The sequence below is a fragment of the Schistocerca piceifrons genome, chromosome 10, assembly GCF_021461385.2.
Source record: "Schistocerca piceifrons isolate TAMUIC-IGC-003096 chromosome 10, iqSchPice1.1, whole genome shotgun sequence".
Taxonomy (NCBI): Eukaryota; Metazoa; Arthropoda; class Insecta; order Orthoptera; family Acrididae; genus Schistocerca; species Schistocerca piceifrons.
The window spans coordinates 8,203,282-8,225,758 of record NC_060147.1 but is presented as its reverse complement, the minus strand read 5'-3'; the positions used below and the strand labels follow the sequence as shown (position 1 = coordinate 8,225,758).

General features: G+C 40.3%; 1 protein-coding gene across 2 annotated transcripts in view; it reads left to right on the top strand.

The window, feature by feature from the left end:
• The window catches only part of LOC124719103 (splicing factor 3A subunit 1), an 86,764-nt gene extending 64,976 nt beyond the window's left edge, over positions 1–21,788 (top strand). The window contains exons 12-15 of one of the 2 annotated variants that reach the window (XM_047244796.1): positions 7,009–7,109; positions 19,264–19,404; positions 20,618–20,773; positions 21,179–21,788. In XM_047244796.1, the coding sequence (XP_047100752.1) occupies positions 7,009–7,109; positions 19,264–19,404; positions 20,618–20,773; positions 21,179–21,280 (500 nt within the window). In that variant the 3' untranslated portion in view covers positions 21,281–21,788. Of the gene's footprint in view, positions 1–7,008; positions 7,110–19,245; positions 19,405–20,617; positions 20,774–21,178 lie in introns of both variants that reach the window. The other variant, XM_047244795.1, reaches the window with a different exon arrangement.
• Positions 21,789–22,477: the final 689 nt, after the last annotated feature.

The following is a 22,477-nucleotide window of genomic DNA, read 5'->3' as shown; positions in this document are numbered from 1 at the left end:
CACACATCACACACAAGACAGTGGAGAATCTCATCACAGAAAGTGAGTACATCATAAAGCAACAAGAAAGAAACAATAACCCAAACTTCAAAGCAGGTCTGACAATAGAATTAGTCGCAGAAGAAATAAGATGCATAATAAAGGAAAACAAAAACAACATATTGACAGGAACAAAAACTGAAGAAGAAAAAACCTTCAGAAAAATAAAGGACAAACTTAAAAATAATGAGGCCCTCATTACGAGATCAGACAAGGGCAGCACTGTGATAATAATAAAAGAGGAAGAATACAAGGTTAAAGCCTTAAAATTTCTGGAAGACAACGAAATAACAAAGCTAACCAGTGATCCAACCCAAAGATACCAGAAAAAAACACAAACACTTCTAAAAAAATATCTCTCACATATTCACAAATCAGAAAGCAGAATGGCTGAAACAAAAGAACCCTCAAGTACCCACACTGCACAGCCTACTAAAGCTCCACAAGGTGGGCACACCGATATGCCCTGTTGTTAACTTCAGAAGTGCACCCATGTGCCACTTAGCCACAGAAAAGCACACTTACTTTCAGAAACATTACATATACACAAATAACAAGCATACACAACACACACAAGCCGGCCGCGGTGGTCTCGCGATTCTAGGCGCGCAGTCCGGAACCGTGAGACTGCTACGGTCACAGGTTCGAATCCTGCCTCGGGCATGGATGTGTGTGATGTCCTTAGGTTAGTTAGGTTTAAGTAGTTCTCAGTTCTAGGGGACTGATGACCACAGCAGTTGAGTCCCATAGTGCTCAGAGCCATACACAACACAGAAGAGCTGATACAACAAATCAAAGACATCAACAAACCCACAACAGCCACACTCACATCATTTGACACCACATCCATGTACACCAATATCCCCGCCACAGAAACCATCAACAAGCCAAAATTGCCAAACCCCTCCTAAAAGAAACAGCTAACATTCTAAAACTAATCACAGAGCAAAACTATTTCTCATTTGATAATCAGTTCTACTCACAAGAAGACGGGCTTCCAATGGGGTCACCAATCAGTGGACACCTAGCCAACATTTTTCTCAATCACATTGAAAATAAAATATTTGAAATTATCGTAAGACCCAAACAATACCGGATGTTATATTGGTACCATTATGTAGATGACATCATATGCCTTCTAGATGAAACACCAAGTCGCATCCAACAACTCCACAGTGATATAAACAGAGTACGCTCAAAAATAAAGTTCACCATAGAAACAGAACATGGCAAAAGGTTAAACTTCTTGGACCTCACAATATACAGACACAACAACCAATACCAATTCTCTGTATTCAGGAAAGTGACCACCACCAGCACAGCCGTTCACAAAGAGTCTAATCATCCGATTACACACAAAGTTGCCAGCTTACAATATATTCTACACGGACTGAACAAAACGCCAGTCACTGAAAAAAACTAAAAGAATGAATTACAGGTAATCAGACAAATAGAAGTAAAGAATGGGTATGACACAAACACTATAGATAAACTGAACCACAAAATTAATGACACCCAACACACAAAAACAAAAGTCCCTTATCAACTCACAAACACACAGAACACACACATGATCACACATGACACCCTAAATGACAAACAAGTGGTTCACTCTCACCTACAGTAACAAAGCAGTCCACAGAATAGGCAGCATACTCATAAAAACAAGGGGTAAAAATAGCCTGCAGGATAGACAAGTCAACACAGAGGGAACTAAAGAGAACCAACACAAGCACAGACAAACACAACACACCTGGTATTTACCAACTAACATGTCAGGACTGCAAATTAGTTTATGTAGGGCAGACAAGCAGAAATTTTAATACCAGATACACAGGACGCAGAAGAGCATTAAAAAGTAACAGCTGTCATTCCACAGTTGCTGAACACCTTATAGACAAGAAACATCACCCAACAAACATCAATACTGATTTGAAAATTCTAAAATGCAGCAACAGCCGCCCGCCTCCCCCCCCCCCCCCCCCCCCCCAAAAGGAAAAAAAAAAAAAAAAAACTAAAAATTGAAGAAAATTATCAGATAGTGGAAGGAAAACGAGTGATAAATGCATACACAGCTCTCTGCAATGGAACTCTTCTCTGCCCTCAAAGTATTAGACAAGACCAATCTATAGAACTCTGAGACCCCCCCCCCTCTCCCCCCCCCCCCACACACACACACACACACACACACACACACACACACACACACACACACACACACACACAGACAGACAGAGAATTAATTAATTTCAGGCATAGAAATAAAAATTTTCAAATCATAATTTTGGCTTAAACAATTTATCTACTTTAAGGTGTAAGTGGTTGCAGATGACAAACTGTGGAACAAAACATTCACTGTAGAAACACAATACATCAGAAAAACCAGAGCATGCGGTAAAAAAGCATGAATTCATAATTTTATTTTTTTTTCCCAAATAGTTGTAATTATGATTTAAAAACTAATAGTTACATGTATACAAACAGTAAAGAACATTCTGTACCTTAAACAGCCTTAAAATAAAAGCCCACTGATGATGCTGCAACTGCAGGGAAACATGTTTGGGTTAAAAAACAAAACTGTTTTGCTGAAGGCGGACCCTATCCAAAAACATATGTATTGTTAAAGCAAACTGGGAAAATTGAGATTCAACCCCAAGATTATTAAAAGTTTTACAGTTAATGCTAGTTTTCACAAAAAGACGCATCTACCACATTATAACAACTGTAGTCTCAAAATAAAACAGATAGCATGGACTTATTCATCAGTGTTTAATGTTGAGGAGAACTACAGACTTCAGTACACACCAAGATAACATATTTCCTAACGTTGGGATTATTTCTGTGTGTGTAAAATCACCTGTACGTTCAGATTGCGAGGTCTGTTCTTCGTAAACTGTGAACTGTTACATCTTGGCACAGTGTTCTGACAAACTGTGTAGTTATTCTTGATGTAGCCCTCTTCTCAGATGCAACTACTCCTTTGCTGGGTTCTGAGAATTGTCAACACACTCTACATAAATAACAGAAAGACTCTCCATTCAGTACAGTTACAGTGCACCTTCTGTTGCAAATATTGTTCGTGATGTATCACTTCACATGCAATTTGTGATCGTATATCAATCGAACATTAATCCCGTACAATATCCACAAACGATAGTTTCGTGCTGTCTCTGTGACAGAAAGAAGCGACTCTCGACAAATCTGCCGTCATCTTTTTGCTTCCAAAATGTGCGAAGCCCATCGAGGTCAGTATAAGTGTACAAATGGTACGTGTTACCGACAGTTTACAATTCCAAATAAATTAATTAATAAATAATGGACATCTTCAACTTTCGTAGTCCTGTCTTCCTCAGTTGCGTGTAATATTACGGTATATTGATAATTTTTACTTATGGACTATATAAACTTGAATGTCAAAGTTGTGATGCAGTATACATAGGCATGACATGCAGGAATTTTGAAACAAGATACAAAGAACATATCAGATGTTGGAAGTATGAAACAAACCATTCCACATTTGCAGAGCATTTAAAACACCATAACCATCATCCTACAAACATGGAACAAGAAATGAAAATAATGAGAATAAGCAACCATGACAAACATCTTATACAAACGCAAGAAAACTTCTACATCCAGAAAGCCATAGCAGAAAACAAACATGTGATAAATGAACAAACACATATCAGCACAGGCTCCCTACTACAATTAATAAAGGAAATGATAACATAAAACAAAAAGCTCTTCCCCACACCATCTGGACACACACACACACACACACACACACACACACACACACACATAAAAGCAGAGCATATAGATGATGTGACTTACCAAATGAAAGCGCTGGCAGGTCGATAGACACACAAACATACACACAAAATTCTACGTCAGGAAAGAGGGAAGGAGAGGGAGAGACGAAAGGATGTGGGTTTTAAGGGAGAGGGTAAGGAGTCATTCCTATCCCGGGAGCGGAAAGACTTACCTTAGGGGGGGAAAAGGACAGGTATACACTCGCTCGCTGTGCGCGCACACACACACACACACACACACACACGCACGACTCCTTACCCTCTCCCTTAAAACCCACATCTTTTCGTCTTTCCCTCTCCTTCCCTCTTTCCTGATGAAGCGACCATTGGTTGCGAAAGCTTGAACTTCGTGTGTTTGTTTGTGTGTCTATCAACATGCCCACGCTTTCGTTTGGTAAGTCACATCATCTTTGTTTTTATATATTATAACACACGCACACACAAATGCCTATACGAACATATCACAGATACTTCAATAATTACACTCGATAGTTTGGCAATAACATTCGATCTTTGGCAAAAACATTTGACAGTCAGCAACAGAAACCAAAACATTGCATTCAAACAAGCGTTCACTTCATAGTGCTGTGGAATGTGGGAAAAAAACTGCAAATTGGCATTCATAAGAAGAAGAACAACACCAAAAATGCAACAGGAGCATAATATGTAAGAAATTGTCCACGCAACCTGTGAGTACAGTTCAAAACGTTACTACTTACTAGGAAATACCAACCACCAGAACTGTTTATAACCTATAGGCACAATGACAAAAATGTAAATAAAATAGCTAACATAAGTACATATTCCAGGCCACTGATGATGCCTTGCAGAAAATAAAGGCGAAACGCGTATGGCACTAAAATTGTGTTTTATTCAGTTGCTGTCAAACGGTCCATAAGCAAAAATTATCAATATACCGTAATAATAACGAATAGCTTTACTGAGGTGACGGTCATTTGTCGACCGAGTAGACACGGGGTAACGTGTCGCATTAGCAAAAGTGACGTGTTACTGTAAAACTTGAAGAATTGTTTGAGTATTGTTAGGTAGAGAACACCAAAGGTCTCAAAAGAGGCGAAGGACCTTGAATTCTTTTCTTTAATTTAGTGGAAGAAAAGAGGTTTTGTTCTACATTGTATCACTACATGTAGTAAATACCACAATAGAAAAATGTAGGGGAGCACAGTGTCAGGTTCTGGAGATAACTGTGGCCAGACAGTGCGAGGCAGGGTTGGCCGTGCCATGTGAAATGTGACGTGCGCGCAGTGAACGGCACTCCCGTGGCCTGGGGCTCGGCCTGTCTTCACAGTACTCGGTCCGTCTCAGCTTTGCTCTGTCCTTTTCAAAACTGTTCAGTACAGTTATGACATTTCATTTAGCAGTGCAATTGTGATACCATTTCTTCTGGCATTCTGTGTGGCATTTTTCGGTCGGCACAAATTTCGTCCACTCGACAGAATCGTAGTACTGACACTGTTTGTCTTTTGGATTTGTTCGTGGTTTAATGGGAGGTCAGATATCGGGCAGCTGTCACAGTGCGATGTACATTCGAAAAGGAACTGTCTTGCGATCTGTAAAGAGAAGTAAGAGAATTCTCAGTGTCTACTGTGGAGTTACATAATTGTAAGGCACCACAAATTTACTATTAACAGCATTACAATACACTGCACAAAGAATTTTAAGATTTAGTCAGTGATGAAAAAGCAAAAAATTACAACAATCTACAGTTGATTTGTACGGGATTCGTCGTTTTGTGCACGAGAAGCACTTTGTGTGTAATTGAGAGGCGTGAACCGAGTAATGGTGACATTTGTGGTACAAATAGTAAATTTTTGTAAGTTGCACGGATTATTGTCGGCAATCTTTTATGGAATTGAATGAATAGTATGGATATGTTCTATATTTACAGTGACATACATCTGTTGAGAGGCATTCCCAGAATGATTTTTTGATTTTGCCCTACTATTGTTGAATTCACAAATGGAAAAGGAAAGTGGCAGTCAAAATTAGAAGATCTGGAATGGACTGCAGACTAGGCATTTTTAATAGACTCGACAGCACACTTCTGAACACCTTAGTTAGACGAAAGGTGAGATTTGACGGAGAAAATCAGTGGATTTAAAGAGAAAATTGCATTCTGGAAAGGACAACTTCTGACAAATAACAACGTCCATCCCTAAAGAAGTGTTGTAGAGACTACTGGTTTTTCTCTCTCTTTCTGTCTGCAAGGTTAAATGTTATAAGAATTTTACAGGGAGCAATTTGGTATGCAGGATATTGTTGGTGTAATGCAGTTGCAAACCCAACTTCAGTTTTTAATTCTGTTTGTGTCAGTATATTCTCTTGCACTAAACAGTGTAATACAAAACAGATCTATACGCGAGCTGTTCAATCTTCGTCATGTGAATGCATTTCCGTTGTAATGGTACTTGAATTACGTAACCATTACGGCACCTCATCTGAACCTCTCGATACCAGTAATATTCTACTGTGTTTCTGTAAAGTAGTTTACATATTTCTGAGATAACATTCAGACTTGATTTCATTTGTGATACATCAATATGTTTATATTGCAATGATATTATTCTTGTGTGTATTCTTTTGTTTGTCTCTATGATCTTTGACGTACTTGTAACTCTGATTTTTGGGCGCGTAAGCGATTATTAGATAGTTGTTGCCACATAATATGACTGTTGTTGCCCGAAAATGCAGTATTTAGCAGTGTGAGCAATACCACAATCGTTATTAAATGCTGACCTTTGTTGTGGTAGGGTTGTTAGACCGTCTAATGGGGTACATTTGCAGTTTCTCCTGTCTCCCCGCTCAGATAGTGCGGTGCGGTAGTGGGGGAATTGTGTAGTCGGATGAGGGGGACCCACACTCGTACACAGTTCTCGGCCATATTTGACATAACGGAGTGGGCAGGGATCCGACATATTCCACCTGTTACACAATCGGTGAACCTTTACCGCAGTTATGTGGGCAGACCGACACAGGTAAGAGTGTTCTATAGGAAGTTGTACTTTGTGTCTGGATCTGCGTGTACTCTGTTGTCAAAATAATTTACTTGTAGTAGACGTTGGCAAATATTTTAATTAACATTTCTGCCAAATATTTTGTGTAAGTTTTTCTACACTTAACTGTTTTCTGTTTCCAGTACCAGCTCGGCCGCCATTCCCGGTCGCCGCTCCAGCGCCACCGATGCCGGGATTTATGCCGCCAGCACCTCAGATGCCCCCACCTCCACAGGGCCCCCAGGTACGTGTACCGATCGCACCAGATAATAATTACAATTGGGTGCAGTATGAGGTCTGACAAAAAACAAGTGACTGTTTGTACTAACAGTGAGCATTCTGCAGCTCAGGTAGCAAGTAGTCGGAGGACTGTACTGTGTGGTGCTGCAGCCTCCGGCAATATTTTGTACATTGGTCAGTATGTGTCGATTTTTGCGTTACTGGGATATTGGGTTGTACGAATAAAAAATTTGAAACATATTCTCTAACGAGGGAGTTCCTTCTCGGAACCCCCTCCTTCTCGACACGGTTGTCATCTGCTGTGTCCTGCACAGAATGCACACGTAATGTTACATTCTGTTCGACTCACTCGAATGGGCAAACTATTCAGTGTACAAATAGGAAACTGGCATTAGTGTGTTCTGGAAGAGTTGCGCTACATTCTGAGTTTACTTTTATGTGTGACAACAAATTATTAAGATGATTATGGATAGTGTATGAAAATGCGTTTTTTTACAATGATACCAAATTTTGACATTTGTTGTTGAAGTTCAATGAGCACATTATGCAAATGAAACCTTAAGATTACCTGACATTTTCATTTACTCCAAACCAGAACTCTGTCCAAGTTTTCTAACACGAGATAATTTTGGTTTGAAAGGCTGGCCACACCCTCTCCTTTCATGGTTTTCAGGAAGGTAGTTTGCCAGACAAATAAGGTTTTATTGTTAAACCAGTATAAACTTCTACAGTTTCTTTCTTCAGTATGTCTTCAGAATATGTATAACTTGTTTTGCCTTCCAAGAAAAATAAATTCTGCCATTACTCCTAAAAGGTCAGTCAAACTTAACCTCGACAGAACTTCGCAGCTTTTACTCGCACTGAGAATATTCTCAGGTGAAGTATTTTCTTGCAACTCGCTTCATTCGTACGACCCGTTATCTGCTGTTTCGGCACTGCAAGTGTTCGTGACGGGTGACGTGCATGAAAAACAAAGAAGGTAGATGCTGACAGCTGTGTTGTTGCTGAACCATCAGTTTATTAATTCATAGTTGCAAAATACTGACACAGATTACGGACAGAAGAATCGATAAACACACATGCTCAAATGTGCGTTTAGAGTCGAGTTGTAAAGACTTTGTAAAAGTAGTGTACAAAAATGTGTGGTGACGAGTCAGTGCCACCTGGGATAAGGTCACGTCATTTGCTGCCGTGGCATTGGCATGGGCGGTCAAGTTGCAGTGTACAGCTAGTCGGAGCTCGCACTAAAATGTAGAATTGTGTCCATTACTTTGTAATTAATGGATGTATGTGACTGAGTATCCGAAATGTAAACACAGTTTACACGCGACAGAAAAGTCACATAAATATAAAGTAGCACTATGATTATGTAGTAAGTCAGAATATAGTCTACACACAAAAAATGTGTTCTGTAGTTTTGAAACTGTTTGAAATAACAGTGTTACCAAAATTCTCAAGAATTTTCTTCAATCACGCTACACATTAGCACATTGCATATACAGACTGCAAAACATCAAGAAATTTTATCAGTAAAAGTCTTATTACATAAGAAAGTTACTAACAAAGCAGAAAATTATACTGATAACAGGAATCAGATGTAAATTTCAGTTTTCATATGAATTTCTAATACCAACGAAAATTAGATTGTGAATCTAATACAGTCTTTGAAGTTTTACTTCTTCAAAGCATTATTTATTTCATTTGTACAACTGTTCAGTGATACATTGAGGGAGTAGTATACAATGAGTAGAAACTTTATGCTATGGCTCTTTATATAATGATGGTCACAAATAATTTGGCGTTTTCCATATGCACTGCTGCTGCAAAATATTTCTTCAATTATTTTGTGGCAGGAATAATACTTTTTTTTTATACGAGTATGTAACTTATGACAACATAAATGTAAGCAACATGTCCAACACCGACAACAGATTAAAAACTTAAGTCACACCTGCCAGTTGCGTGTATAAAACCGTTACTCTTTGTGAAATTACTTTCTTGTCATCAGGAATACTTAACACTACTCAAATTTATTTCTAAGTATAATTACATGCACAGCAACCACTAATGTAATGAAGCAGAGTCTGCATATGTTTATCCAGAATCTCAACAGCATCACTCCAATTCTATGTTTAAATATTGAGGGTAGTTAAAAATTTGCTCATCCACTCAAGTTGGTTTATAGGAAACAATATTAATTTTGTATCAGGAGGGTTGAAATTTTAGGTGCAAATTTCAGATGAAAAAAGAAAGGAAAAGATGTTCAAATAAGGTAAAAAAGGGACAAAAGATGCTGGTTTATTCAATTAATTTAACAATTTCTCTTTCCTCTTTTCTAATTTATTGAATTTTAGACAAGTACATCAAATTATCTCTCATCAAAAGAAGGAAAAACATGAAGCCGTTTTACATCAAGACATTAAGCATCTCTATGTTTTTAAAAAAGTCAGTCAGTTTATGTAGGTAGAAGGAACATCTTTGTAGATGCTAAAGCTTCTTTCAACATCCACAGAAACCTGTGAGGCAAACCTTCCCTTCACTCGGAATTCCTCAATGTCTGGATTCTTCTGAAGACTAGACTCGAGTTTGTCTTTGGCAAACTGCTCCCTTGTGGAAGTAAAAATATCCGTCCCCCACCCACCGTTTTTCCAGACATTGTTCTTCCAATCATTTAATAGCTACAGTCGGCTATATGGGTGTAATATAGTTCTCTTTGCAAATTGTCTATTTTCTCCGGTAACAGAAGTTTCGTGCCTCGGACATTGCATCTGTGTCGGTTGGAACCAAAAAAGCACAAACTCTAATTTTGTGAAAATTCTCACACAACATAGCAGCACACCCAACGAGTAATGACCATAAAATTTGGAGGGGGCAAGCCAGTGGTTTCCATGTAGGCAACAACACAACTCGGAGCTTTCAGTAGAGTCATCTTCAGGGCAGAGATGAACTGGTTTGCAATGTCGTGTTACCTCCTTGTGGATTCAAAAACCCTGTGTAGGGCACAAACTGAGCATGTCACATGCTTCAGCATAGGAAACAAAGGTTTCAATTGGGTAATAGCTGAAACAGTGTATGGAGTCTGGTCCGTGACCACAAGTAGTAGTTTTTCAAACTCGATGGCAGTTGGCCAGAGCTTTTGGCAGAAGTCCATAATTGATACATTTTTAACAACATGGGCTTAACTTTCTCCCCTGCTAAGGGAAAAACCTAAAATGTTCAAAACGGTTTCATCCACAATGATTCCCACACTAATCGGTGTCTAATTCCTTCAAATTTTGGCTTTTTGAAGAGTTCTGTCAAAAAGCATTTGCTGATAGAGGTTGTCGCAATTTGCTTGTTCGAAGAGTCTTATGGAAATGTGTCGTCTGATGCATCACACTGGCTTTTTCATCTAACAACATTCCTGAATTGCAAATAGTGCACCACATAACAGTACCGTCTAGTACACTGTTAGTAATGTAAGAAAGAACTAACACCAGTTCAGTCGCTAACTTGGTGCGTTTGTTGCACGACACTTGTGTGCCCACTCACTCGATTGCTGTCCAAATTCTCTCTTGCAACACTGCAACAGTTACCAGAATGTTCTCATTCATCCTGGATCTGCAGTATCAGCGATTTTTAGTAGCTAGAACCCAGTCTCGCAACTATGCGGGTGCGGTTACTGCCGGCTCTGTACGACCAGCCTCCGCCTCCACGTGAGCAGATTATGTCTCTCACATATCTAACTTACATTTGTTAACAGTAGGCTACTGGTTCTGGATAGAATCACTCATTGTCAATTGGATTATTGTGGGCCACTGTATATTGGTAAAGTGAGAGAAAGACGTTTTGTCGAAAACACAATTAATTTCCATTGTTGCAGGTTTACTATGACTGCTGACATCACAGTAGCTACAGACGTTCATTATTCTGGCCTTATCCTCGAGTGATATCGCTACAGTTATTGGGAAATGTAATTTTATGTACAGTCCGAAAACAGAGGCAATATGTGTCATTTTCTTCAATGCTGGTGCCATCATTATGTCAGAATGGGTTGAAAATGATTAAAATGTTAGCAAAAAAAATAAAGAAGTTTCATACAAACTGTGTAAGCAGCACACTGTTTTGTTGAGAAATGGATAGATCATATAATTTTGTGCGTGTCCCAAATGCCTTATCAGTGAAGCAGTTGTGAAATTTTGAATATTGGCAATGTATTTTTAGATGCTCAACATATTGAAATGAACTTCATCTGTATAAGAACATTCTAGAAATTCTATGAAAGTTTTCAGATAATCTGTAATTGAAAATGTGATAATGTCTTGCATTGACCTCAGATATTGGTGAATGACCTCCAGTACCTAGAACTTTGTATCGGTCTCTCAGAAAATGCATCAAAGTTCTTAATAAGTGAAAACTCAAAGCGAATATTTAAGTGAGCACTACAAAACTTACATTTAGAGAGTTGGTGGTTTTCAGCATTCGGTGCCTAAATGTAATAGAACAGTTAGGTTATCTCGAGTGGAGACTGAGGTATGAGGCTGCACAAACAAATGAAATTGAAGAACTAAGAGTACTATTTGCTTCTCGGTCGGAAACATTACTAACGAAAGAGACAGAGATCGGTCTGGCTCCAGCTGCCAGAGACCGTGGTCACGTGTATTTGTGTGCGTGTGTACGTACGTCGTCTAATTTTGACAATGGCGTCGTCGGCCGAAAGCTAAGCCCGTTTGTCGTGTCTTTCTGCAACTCGGCATCTTCACTGTACGGTGAGTGGCAACTATCCTTTTCATTATATTGAGACAGAGTCGTGGTGAAATAAAGTACGAAGCAATAGAAAGTCCAGACCGGACTATCGACAGTAACGGAAAGGATAGATTGCTGCTCAGTAAAGATGACATGTCGAGTTGCGGACTGGCACAACAGAAAGACTGTTACACATTAACAGTCTTCTGCCAAATCCTTCTTCGGCAAAGAAAAACGCGCACATTCGTACGTGCGAGCACACCTCGTGCACACACACCTGCTGTCTCTGTCTGCTCGGGCCAGAGTGAAACTGAATTGAAACATGTCGAATGGGAAGAACGATCTGTAGTGGAGCGGGAAAGGGAGAGGGACAGCAGGGTACGGGTAGGTGGAGAGGAAACAGTGCTGGCTGCAGAGTGTGCAGGGACTAGAGGTGGCAGAGAGGCTGCCTGGTGCAATGTCGTAAGACTGTGGGGGATGGGAAGAAAGGAGAGAAGTGAAAAGATCGGTGGGTGCCTCGAGAGGGAGCAGTGCACAATGAGGGTGATGGGACGTGAGTTGGGAGCAGGTGATGGAAACTATTAGGTGGAGGTTGTGGGGACTTGGGGTTGCCGTAGTTAGTGGCCGGGATGGTTCTGGGAACGGAGAGTGTGTTCTAGGGATAACTCCCATCTGCACAGTTCAGAGAAGTGGGGAGGATCCGGGCGGCCCAGGTTGTGAAGCGGCCATCGAAATGGAGCCTGTCGTGTTTGGCTGCACGTTGTGGTCCACTTTGCTCTCGGCCACAGATTGGCGGTGGCCGTCTGTCCCGGTGGACAGCCGGTCGGTAGTCGTACCGATATAGAAAGCTGCGGAATGATTGCGGCAGAGCTGGTGCGCAGTGTGGCCGATTTCACTGGTGGTCCACCCTCTGTTGGAGTAAGATAAGCACGTGACAGGACTGGAAATGGGAAGTGGTGGGTGGGTCGATTGGCCAGGTCTTGCTCCTGTTTCTCCCAGAGGGATATAACCCCTGTGGCGAGAGATTGGCGTATAGTAGGGATGGACAGGGATGTTCTGGAGATAGGGCGGGTGACTGAACGTCACTTTAGGAGGGATGGCAAGGATCTCGGGTAGCGTGTCTCCCGTATCGGGGCACAATGATAGAGAATCAAAGCCCTGATGAAGAATGCAGTTCGGCTGTTCCAGTCGGGGATGGTAATTTCTTACGAGGGGGGCCACTCCTTTTTAGCCGGTTCTCGGGGGTGCCGGGAGGATTCGGCATACGTGTGAATGTTGTTGTTGTGGTCTTCAGTCCTGTGACGGGTTTGATGCAGCTCTCCATGCTACTTCCAAGCTTCTTCATCTCCCAGTACCTATTGCAACCCTACATCCTTCTGAATCTGTTTAGTGTATTCATCTCTTGTTCTCCCTCTGCAATTTTTACCCTCCACACTGCCCTCCAATACTAAATAGGTGATCCCTTGATGATGCCTCAGAACATGTCCTACCAACCGATCCCTTCTTCTAGTCAAGTTGTGCCACAAACTCCTCTTCTCCCCAATTCGATTCAATACCTCCTCATTAGTTATGTGAGCCACCCATCTAATCTTTAGCATTCTTCTGTAGCACCGTATTTAGAAAGCTTCTATTCTCTTCTTATCTAAACTATTTATCGTCCACGTTTCACTTCCACACATGGCTACACTCCACACAAATACTTTCAGAAATGACTTCCTGACGCTTAAATCAATATTCGATGTTAACAAATTTCCCTTCATCAGAAACGCTTTCTTTGCCATTGACAGCCTACATTTTATATCCTCTCTACCTCGACCATCATCAGTTATTTTGCTCCCCAAATAGCAAAACTCCTTCACTACTTTAAGTGTCTCATTTCCTAATCTAATTTTCTCTGCATCACCCGACTTAATTCGACTACATTCCATTATCCTTGTTTTGCTTTTGTTGATTTTCATCTTATATCCTTCTTTCAAGACACTGTCCATTCCGTTCAACTGCTCTTACAAGTCCTTTGCTGTCTCCGACAGAATTACAATGTCATCGCCGAACCTCAAATTTATTATTTCTTCTCCATGGATTTTAATACCTACTCCGAATTTTTCTTTTGTTTCCTTTACTGCTTGCTCAATATACAGATTGAATAGCATCGGGGATAGACTACATCTCTGTCTCACTCGCTTCCCAACCACTGCTTCCCTTTCATGTCCCTCAACTCTTATAACTACCATCTGGTTTCTGTACAAATTGTAAATAGCCTTTCGCTCCCTGTATTTTACCCCTGCCATCTTCAGAATTTGAAAGAGAGTGTGGATATGGCACGGGAAACCTGTTTGCGGACTAGGCCGGAGGAATAGTACCTGTCTGTGAAGGCCTTCGTGAGACCTTAAGCGTACTCAGAAAGGGAGTTCTCTTCACCGCAGAGATGCTGTCCCTGGCTGTATGGGAAGGAGTTTTTGGTGTGGAATGGATGACAGCTGTCAGAGTGCAGGTGCTGTTCGTTGATGGTGGGTTTAATGTGAACAGAGGTGTGGATGGAGTCATCAGAGTGGAGGTGGCCAGGTCCAGGAATGTGGGACACTGGGTTCGGAAGGACCGAGTGCAGTGGATGGCGGAGGAGGTGTTGCAGTTGTGCAGGAATGAGTAATAGGGTGTCCAGATCGTGAAGGTACCGTCAGTGAACCTGAATCAGATCGAGGGTTGGGGTTTTTGGGAGATTAGGAAGATTTCCTTTAGATGGCCCATAAACAGATTGGAATAGGAGGGTTCCACACAGGTGCCTGTGGCTGTGCGCAGATTTGTTTGTATAGCTTTCCTTCAAAGGAGGAGTAGTTGTGTGGTGGGATATGGCCAGTAAGATGTATGAGGAATGAAGTTGTAGTGACTGTAGAGTCTGAAGGATGTCGGAAAAGGTGGTATGCAATAGCAGCAAGACCAGTGGGCGTGAGGGATGTAGGTATATAGGGAAGCGACGTCAACACTGATGAGTAGGGACCCAAAAGGTAAAGGATAGTGGTAAAGGAAGTGGGTGGGGGCAGGCTAGATTTTGGGCAATAGGGTGGAGCTACAATAGGTCATCCAGGATTGTTGGGTTTGTGGATTTTGGGGGACACGTGGAAGGTGAGTGTGCGGGGTCTCGTAGGGGTGAGTAGGAAAATGGATTCATTATGAGAAGGGCCCAAGGCTTTAAGCAGGGGTTGGAGGTTATGTCGGAGTGGCGGAACCTTTGTCTGCAAATAGAATCATTAGGTCAGTATCTGTTTTCAGGCTGTGTGTGACTGTCCTCTTTTCTGCTGAAAGGTTGATGTTTCTAGGGAGAGACGTGGAGAAGGATGGTGAGGCCAAATTGAATGTAAGGAATTCCTGGAAGGTGGCCAGTGAGTGTTAGGTGGGAGGGGAAGGATCACAATCAGATGGTGGTGTAATTTGTGAGAGGCAGGGTTCAAACCTGCAATTAGGTTGGCTTTGGATGGAGGGATTGGTGGCAAAGAAGTGTTTTCATTGCAGGAATATGAAGGAAAAAGAGTGTAAATCCTGTGGGATCAAAAATTTTGGTGGTAATGTTAGCAACAGTGTTCTGGAATTGTTTCGGCTCTGGATTTACTGGAATGTTGGTAGGGAGTTTTGGATGCTGTGGCAAGTGGGATACGTCAGCTAGGCAGAGGCTGGGTGCTCTGATGATACGGAACGCTGTGAGTTGGGTACTGGCCTCCTGATGAAGGCTTTGGCTGATAATTTAAGTGTGTAACAGTTTGTTCATTATGCCTGTTTGCAATGCAACACGTCACCTTTTTCACAATTGTTTGAATAAAGTATGAAAATATGTAAAAAAATTAAAAAAAGTATTCTCTCCATTGAGATTGATGTACTCTCAGGAGAAAATCCACTATAGTGTGTTGTAAAAGGTCTTGTTGTCTAGATTATAGGAATGTTTCTAAAGTGACTGGTTTAATTTCCCCATAAACCGTCCTCAGATCTGCAGTTAAAAATAAAATAATCACCATATGCTGTATAATGTACAACAATCCTGTTATGCAAAATGCAAAATCGAATTTACCAGAATATACCTATCAGGTACAAGATTAAGCTGTGCAACTTATATGCAAAATTTACATCCTTCATCACAGGATAAAAGTGAATGGGTTGCTGTTGTAACCGATAGATACATTCTGTTACCTTTGATTTTACATTTGATACAGTAATCGTGTTGTACATTGGATAGTACATGTTGGTTAGTTATTTTATCTACAGACCTTATTTTAAAAATACTAAAGCAATCTAGACAGACAACAAAATCTGTTTTCTACCTGCACAGGAAAAAGATATAGTTCAGCGAAAAACTCGTGTCGCTTGTTTCCTGTATGACAAAAAGTGAGGAGTTATTGCAGAAAACTGACTGAGTGAAGTGGGCCAACACCAGTCCATTGCAAACATTTAGAATGCACATTAGTCATTCATATTGCCACATTAGTCATATTGTGCGCTGTCGGGCCTTGTCTGTCTATCTTCAACAGTGTGTGCTGGCGTGGTGGTAGAAGTTGAAAGTAAAACACATGTACAAATTAGAAATTTCACATTAAAATAGTTTTTAATTCTCAAACAATTAATTTATTTTCTTGCCACAAACTTTGGACCCAGACACAAGACACATCAAATACAAAAACTCTGTTCAAAAAATTGTTTCCGTTTGCAGTGTTTTAACTCATTATAACAACAGTTAAAAAATAGTATAGAAATTTTGTATAATACAAACTTTGATAACCACACCCAACCTACCAGTTAACTGGAATGCTGTTTCAGAATGAGTACCAGTAGTAAATATGTGCATAGTAAGCAAAAATGAGGAAGGGAACTTAAGTAATGTTTGAACTATCAGTTCTTCTTCCCCCTCTAGTTTATGTTCATATTCCCCCACACACAGGACAGTCAACTGCACACACAACAATACTAAATGTCAGTCTTGAATTGTTGTATTTGGTTTTGTGTGTGTGCATGTAAAGTAGAAAGAAAAGAGTAGCAGCCCAAAAATTTGTAAATGATTTGTGCTGATATGCTTCTGCATGTTTTGTGTATGTATGTATGTATCTTATCTATCTATGTATGTGTCTGTCTGTCTGTCTGTCCACAGCAATAACTTACAAACAATTGTGTTTACTCATTTATGTTCACTGTTACCATCTTGTAATTCCTATTTACCTGTTACATGCGTAGTATTCACAGATAAAATAAAAATCCCGTCTCTTTTTTAGGACACTGGAATCAAGTGCATGTGATCTGTCTATAAACCTAAGAATGGGAATAATTTCACCAATTGTTGCCTCCAGTAGCTTAACACTGTCGTTATTTTTAATAAAAAAAAACCGCTCCATTTGCTGTTGAGAACTTCATTCAGTTCACTACTGGTTTCAGCCTTTATATTAGGCCATTAAGTGATGCTGCCATGAGTATGATAGACATGTCAACAGCTAGTGTATAAAACTTACATTATGCTGTAGAGAAACATCCTATAAATGACAAAAATACAAGTCAGATGGATTTAAAATGTTACATACCCAATGATATTGTGAGAAACAGTGATGTGTCAAGATTATAAAGACATTATAATCTGTTACATTGTAAGTATATTTTGGGTTTAAAATGAATTGTGTCTTGACATATTCGAGAATTCCAAAGTGCACCTTTTTCAAATACAGCTAAAAATAGCTTTTTTGATCTAATAAAAGTGTAAAATAGTTATACTGCACTGGGATGCCCTGAACACTGCAACTATTGTATGCTCGTATGAGATGAAAAAAGTAATTTTTAGTCTTCTATTTGTAAGATGGGCAGTTTGCAAAATATTGAGACATAAATCCTCTTAAGCCCAAATTAATACTTATAACATTATAGATTATATAATCTTTATAATCTTGACACACATCTACATCTACATCAATACTCCACAAGCCACTTGACGGTGTGTGGCGGAGGGTACCTTGAGTACCTCTATCGGTTTTCCCTTCTATTCCAGTCTCGTATTGCTCGTGGAAAGAAGGATTGTTGGTATGCTTCTGTGTGGGCTCTAATCTCTCTGATTTCATCCTCATGGTCTCTTCGCGAGATATACGTAGGAGGGAGCAATATACTGCTTGACTCTTCGATGAAGGTATGTTCTCGAAACTTTAACAAAAGCCCGTACAGAGCTACTGAGCGTCTCTCCTTCAGAGTCTTCCACTGGAGTTTATCTATCATCTCCGTAACGCTTTCGCGATTACTAAATGATCCTGTAACGAAGCGCGCTGCTCTCCGTTGGATCTTCTCTATCTCTTCTATCAACCCTATCTGGTACGAATCTCACACTGCTGAACAGTATTCAAGCAGTAACTGTACTGTAACCTACTTCCTTTGTTTTCGGACTGCATTTCCTTAGGATTCTTCCAATGAATCTCAGTCTGGCATCTGCTTTACCGACGATCAACTTTATATGAGAATTCCATTTTAAATCACTCCTAATGTGTACTCCCAGATAATTTATGGCATTAACTGCTTCCAGTTTCTGACCTGCTATATTGTAGCTAAATGATAAAGGATCTTTCTTTCTATGTATTCGCAGCACATTACACTTGTCTACATTGAGATTCAATTGGCATTCCCTGCACTGTGCGTCAATTCGCTGCAGATCCTCCTGCATTTCAGTACAATTTTCCATTGTTACAACCTCTGGATATACCACAGCATCATCCGCAAAAAGCCTCAGTGAACTTCCGATGTCATCCACATGTTTCTCATGATATCATTAGACACGTAACATTGAAATCAGTGTGGCTCGTATTTTAGTAAAGTTCTCAACAGTAACTGGAGTGGTGATTAATTCAACACACATTTGCAGGTAGTACATGGAGATAGCAATAGCTTGAGAAAAGTATAATTGACAAGACAGAATGTTCGGCAAGTACTTCCTTTTGCAAGCAAAATTTCGGTACTCAGTAGAAAAAGTAATATAGCCTTCCTTACTCAGGGAGGAAAAATGGACAGTTAGGGGACAGCCAGTCACTCGGACCTCAGTGTGCCTCTTAATAGGTTTCATTCTCATGCAAATCTGACACTGAGAAACGTACTGTACTGAGTGCTACTCTTTATTGGGCTACCTGTAAAGGGTGTGGGATGTTGTCTTTGTGCTCCAAATATTATTATGTACATCACTCAGATATGTATGCAGCACAGCCTATCGAAACAATTCTTTGAACTGTTGTTACCTTTATTACAGTAGAGCTTTACTGTCCTGCAACAATATTTCGATGCACAGTCCCTCTAAAATAACTGAATCCACACATACGCATACACAGACTCATTTACTTTTTTAAACATGTAAATTGTTATCTTGCAAATGTGACTGTTTATCCGAGAAAATGACTGAGCTTGATTGAATGAGACAGCCAGTCTCGTACCCACAGGTCGGCACGAAGCACCCTTCGGACGGCCCTTCGGAAGATGAGCCGGCGGCGAAGAAGTCGAACCTGAGGACCGAGGAGTCGCTCCTCCCAGAGGATTTGTTCCTGGCTCAGCACAAGAGCAAGGGACCGGTCACCTTCAAGGTGAGTCAACATTCCCACTCTGTTCTTCCAGGTGGTAGGTAGTCTGGGAAATTAACATTCGTGTAATCTTATGGTGAAATGTTTATATTCGTATTATTCTTATGCCTAATAGTGATACAGTCAGAAATCAAGCACAGCAATTGACTAGATTTTTAAATCTAAGATGACTCTAGTACATTACATTCTGCACAGAATTTAAAGAGGCATCTGCAAAGATTTTCGAATGAAGAAAAATTTTCACTAAACTCTCGTTCAGAACATCTTCTATCATACGCAGTCTGTTATTTGGTTCTTGTTGATCATTATCAAAGAAAACAGCAGTGTAAGTAACAACAAATAGCAGTCTCTTGTCATTGTTTCGCTAATGAGTCAATTCCTCTCTCTCTCTCTCTCTCTCTCTTTTTTTTTTTTTTTTTTTTAATTGTAAGCGGCGGTATCACGCACAAAAGCAAGCCATTATCGGAATGCGACAAACAATGCATGACACAGTACAGTAATGCATTTTCAGCTTACAGTGATAACACCTATAACAAAGAGAACGGCGCTTATCAGATCAAAGAAAAATACGCAATCAATTCAAACCAGACGAAGCACGTGAAAAAGGATGGGCACCCGTATAAATACGAACGGAGTGTCTGACGCATAGCAATGGCTACCTGGTAAATCTTAACTGCTAAGCTTACGACTCGAACCCAACTACTATAGGTGTATCGTCATTCATTCTACCTAAATTGTGTCTCATATTAAAATGGACCAACTTTGTTTCGATTTGGAGGTGCGGCCTAAAAATTTTCTCTTCCCTTGACTTTCGAGTCTCAAATTTCAGGTGCGGCTTAGATTAGGGAAAATTTTTTTTCCCTAGATTTCGAGTCTCATTTTTCATGTGTGGCTTAGATTCAAGTGCGGCTTAGATTCGAGTAAATACGGTACCCCTCTGTTGTGGTCGCACCTACGTTATGGCAATATGTATCGCTGAGGCGCCGTGAGCCTCCCCACTGATGGTGAGATCCACGGTTCATGGGGGTGCCCTGATTTTGAGATACTTATCTGTTCGATACGTCGACAAGTCACATATTATGAAATGTGGTGTACCCGAATTTCCACAGATGGACTCCATCGGGTAACGGGCAAATAGTTGGTGTGTTTCGATGCCCGAAAGAAGTATGCATCTACTCCTATCTACTTTACTCACATTTGATAAATCTCGTTACAGGTAGCAGTTCCGAATCTGACAGACAAACCCGAGTGGCGACTGCGCGGCCAAGTCCTGAACCTGACACTGCCGCTGACAGACACGGTGGCCGTGGTCAAGGCCAAGGTGCACGAGGAGACAGGCATGCCGCCTGGCAAGCAGAAACTGCATTGGGAGGTGAGTTCAGTATACACAGAAGTGTTCATCGGGCATGTTTCGGGATTCACCCGTGGAACGTGTCACAGATAGGGTCGCTCAGCAGTTTGTTCATTGTAGCACTTTGGTGCACACTGCATGAAAATAAATTTCAGAGTGTATTTGGTATGTCCTTTATTTTATACCATAACATTTAGAGACCTTAGTTGCAACACATGGAAGCATCTCACTGCACCAAATTCTCAAATTTAAAGATTGTGGATGACTATAATAATCATCATTTTTATATTGTCATGTACCCGATTTTGTTTTGTCATACTTTCTCAGCACGTATTATCTGCCACGACTATTTCACAGTTTTTGTAGCTGCTTCGACGAGGATTGTTGCTACGTTGTGAATTGTTTGCTCTTTTTCTTTTGTTTCAGGGTCTGTTCTTCAAGGACTCAAACTCCTTGGCATATTACAATATTATGCCTGGCACAATAATTGGATTGCAACTCAAAGAACGTGGTGGTAGGCGCAAATAGATGGCTGAAGTTTCATTAAGATTGGACAGTGTGGATTAAGAATGCAGAAATTCTTTTACACTCCATGTAGTTGAATCTGTAGGATTCAATGTATAAGATTGTAGTTTTTTCATAAGATTAATTTTTCATCATTTAAAGATATTTGTTGCTAATGAGTTTTTATAAGACATAGAAATCACTAAGAAAACTGTACAGATATTAGTTTGTACTGTATGTAGTTCAGGCACTGGTAAGTAAGTAAATTACTGTGATGTATTCTCAGCTTGTAGGACTCCACAGTTCATAAAGTTCTTATATTAGGATTGAGAAAAATTGAACGTGCATGTCTTGTGTATAGGTCCAGAATTTCTGGGTACTGTCAATAATTAAGTTTTGATTGTAAAAAAATATTTGCATTTCCTTTGCTTGTTTCAATATGTGGTTAACTGGTATGGTATGAGCTAAATAATTCTATGCTAAAAATATGTATAACTTTCAATACCAAATAAAGGACTATAGTTTCTGCCAATATGAACATTTTTCATTGTCATTTGATATATCATTGTTTCATGTGTATGCTATAAAATGAAAAATTCAGTGCATAAAGTTGTTAAAATCAAGAGAGAGAAAAAGTCCAGTACATACTTTCAGGAGGTGCAGTGTCCAGCACTATTGACAGAAAGTTGTAAAAACATAGTTCACAGCACTCCTATGTTTAGTAAAAGTATGTTTCACTTTGAGGGAGGAAAGAAGAGTCGATCAGAAAATGTGGAGTCGCAGGGTATTCAGACCTCGGACTAAGAGCGACAGAAAGTGGGTAGGTAGAGGTGTCAGAGAGAACAGATAGCACTGTGTGAGCTTCAGATCTGAGGTAGTGGTAGGAATTAGAGATGGTCTAGGAGAGGAAGAGCAGAGGAAAATAAATAATAAAATAATGAAAACAGAGAAACCAGTGCTGACGCAGAAAGGAGTGTATTTGGGATAATGGTGACAGTATGAGCGGATACAAGTTCCCACCTCCAGAGTTCAGGGAACTAGTGCTGCTTGGGAAGATACAAATGGGTTGCATTGTACAACAGGTTACAGAGAATGCTCAGCAACTGGATACCAGGCATTCCCAAGGTGGACAGAGGTTCTGCACCTCTGATGTTGGTAGCCTTTATGTAGAAGCCCGTGTAGTGCACGAGTCGGCTCGAACACTGAGAGTTGCCTCACATA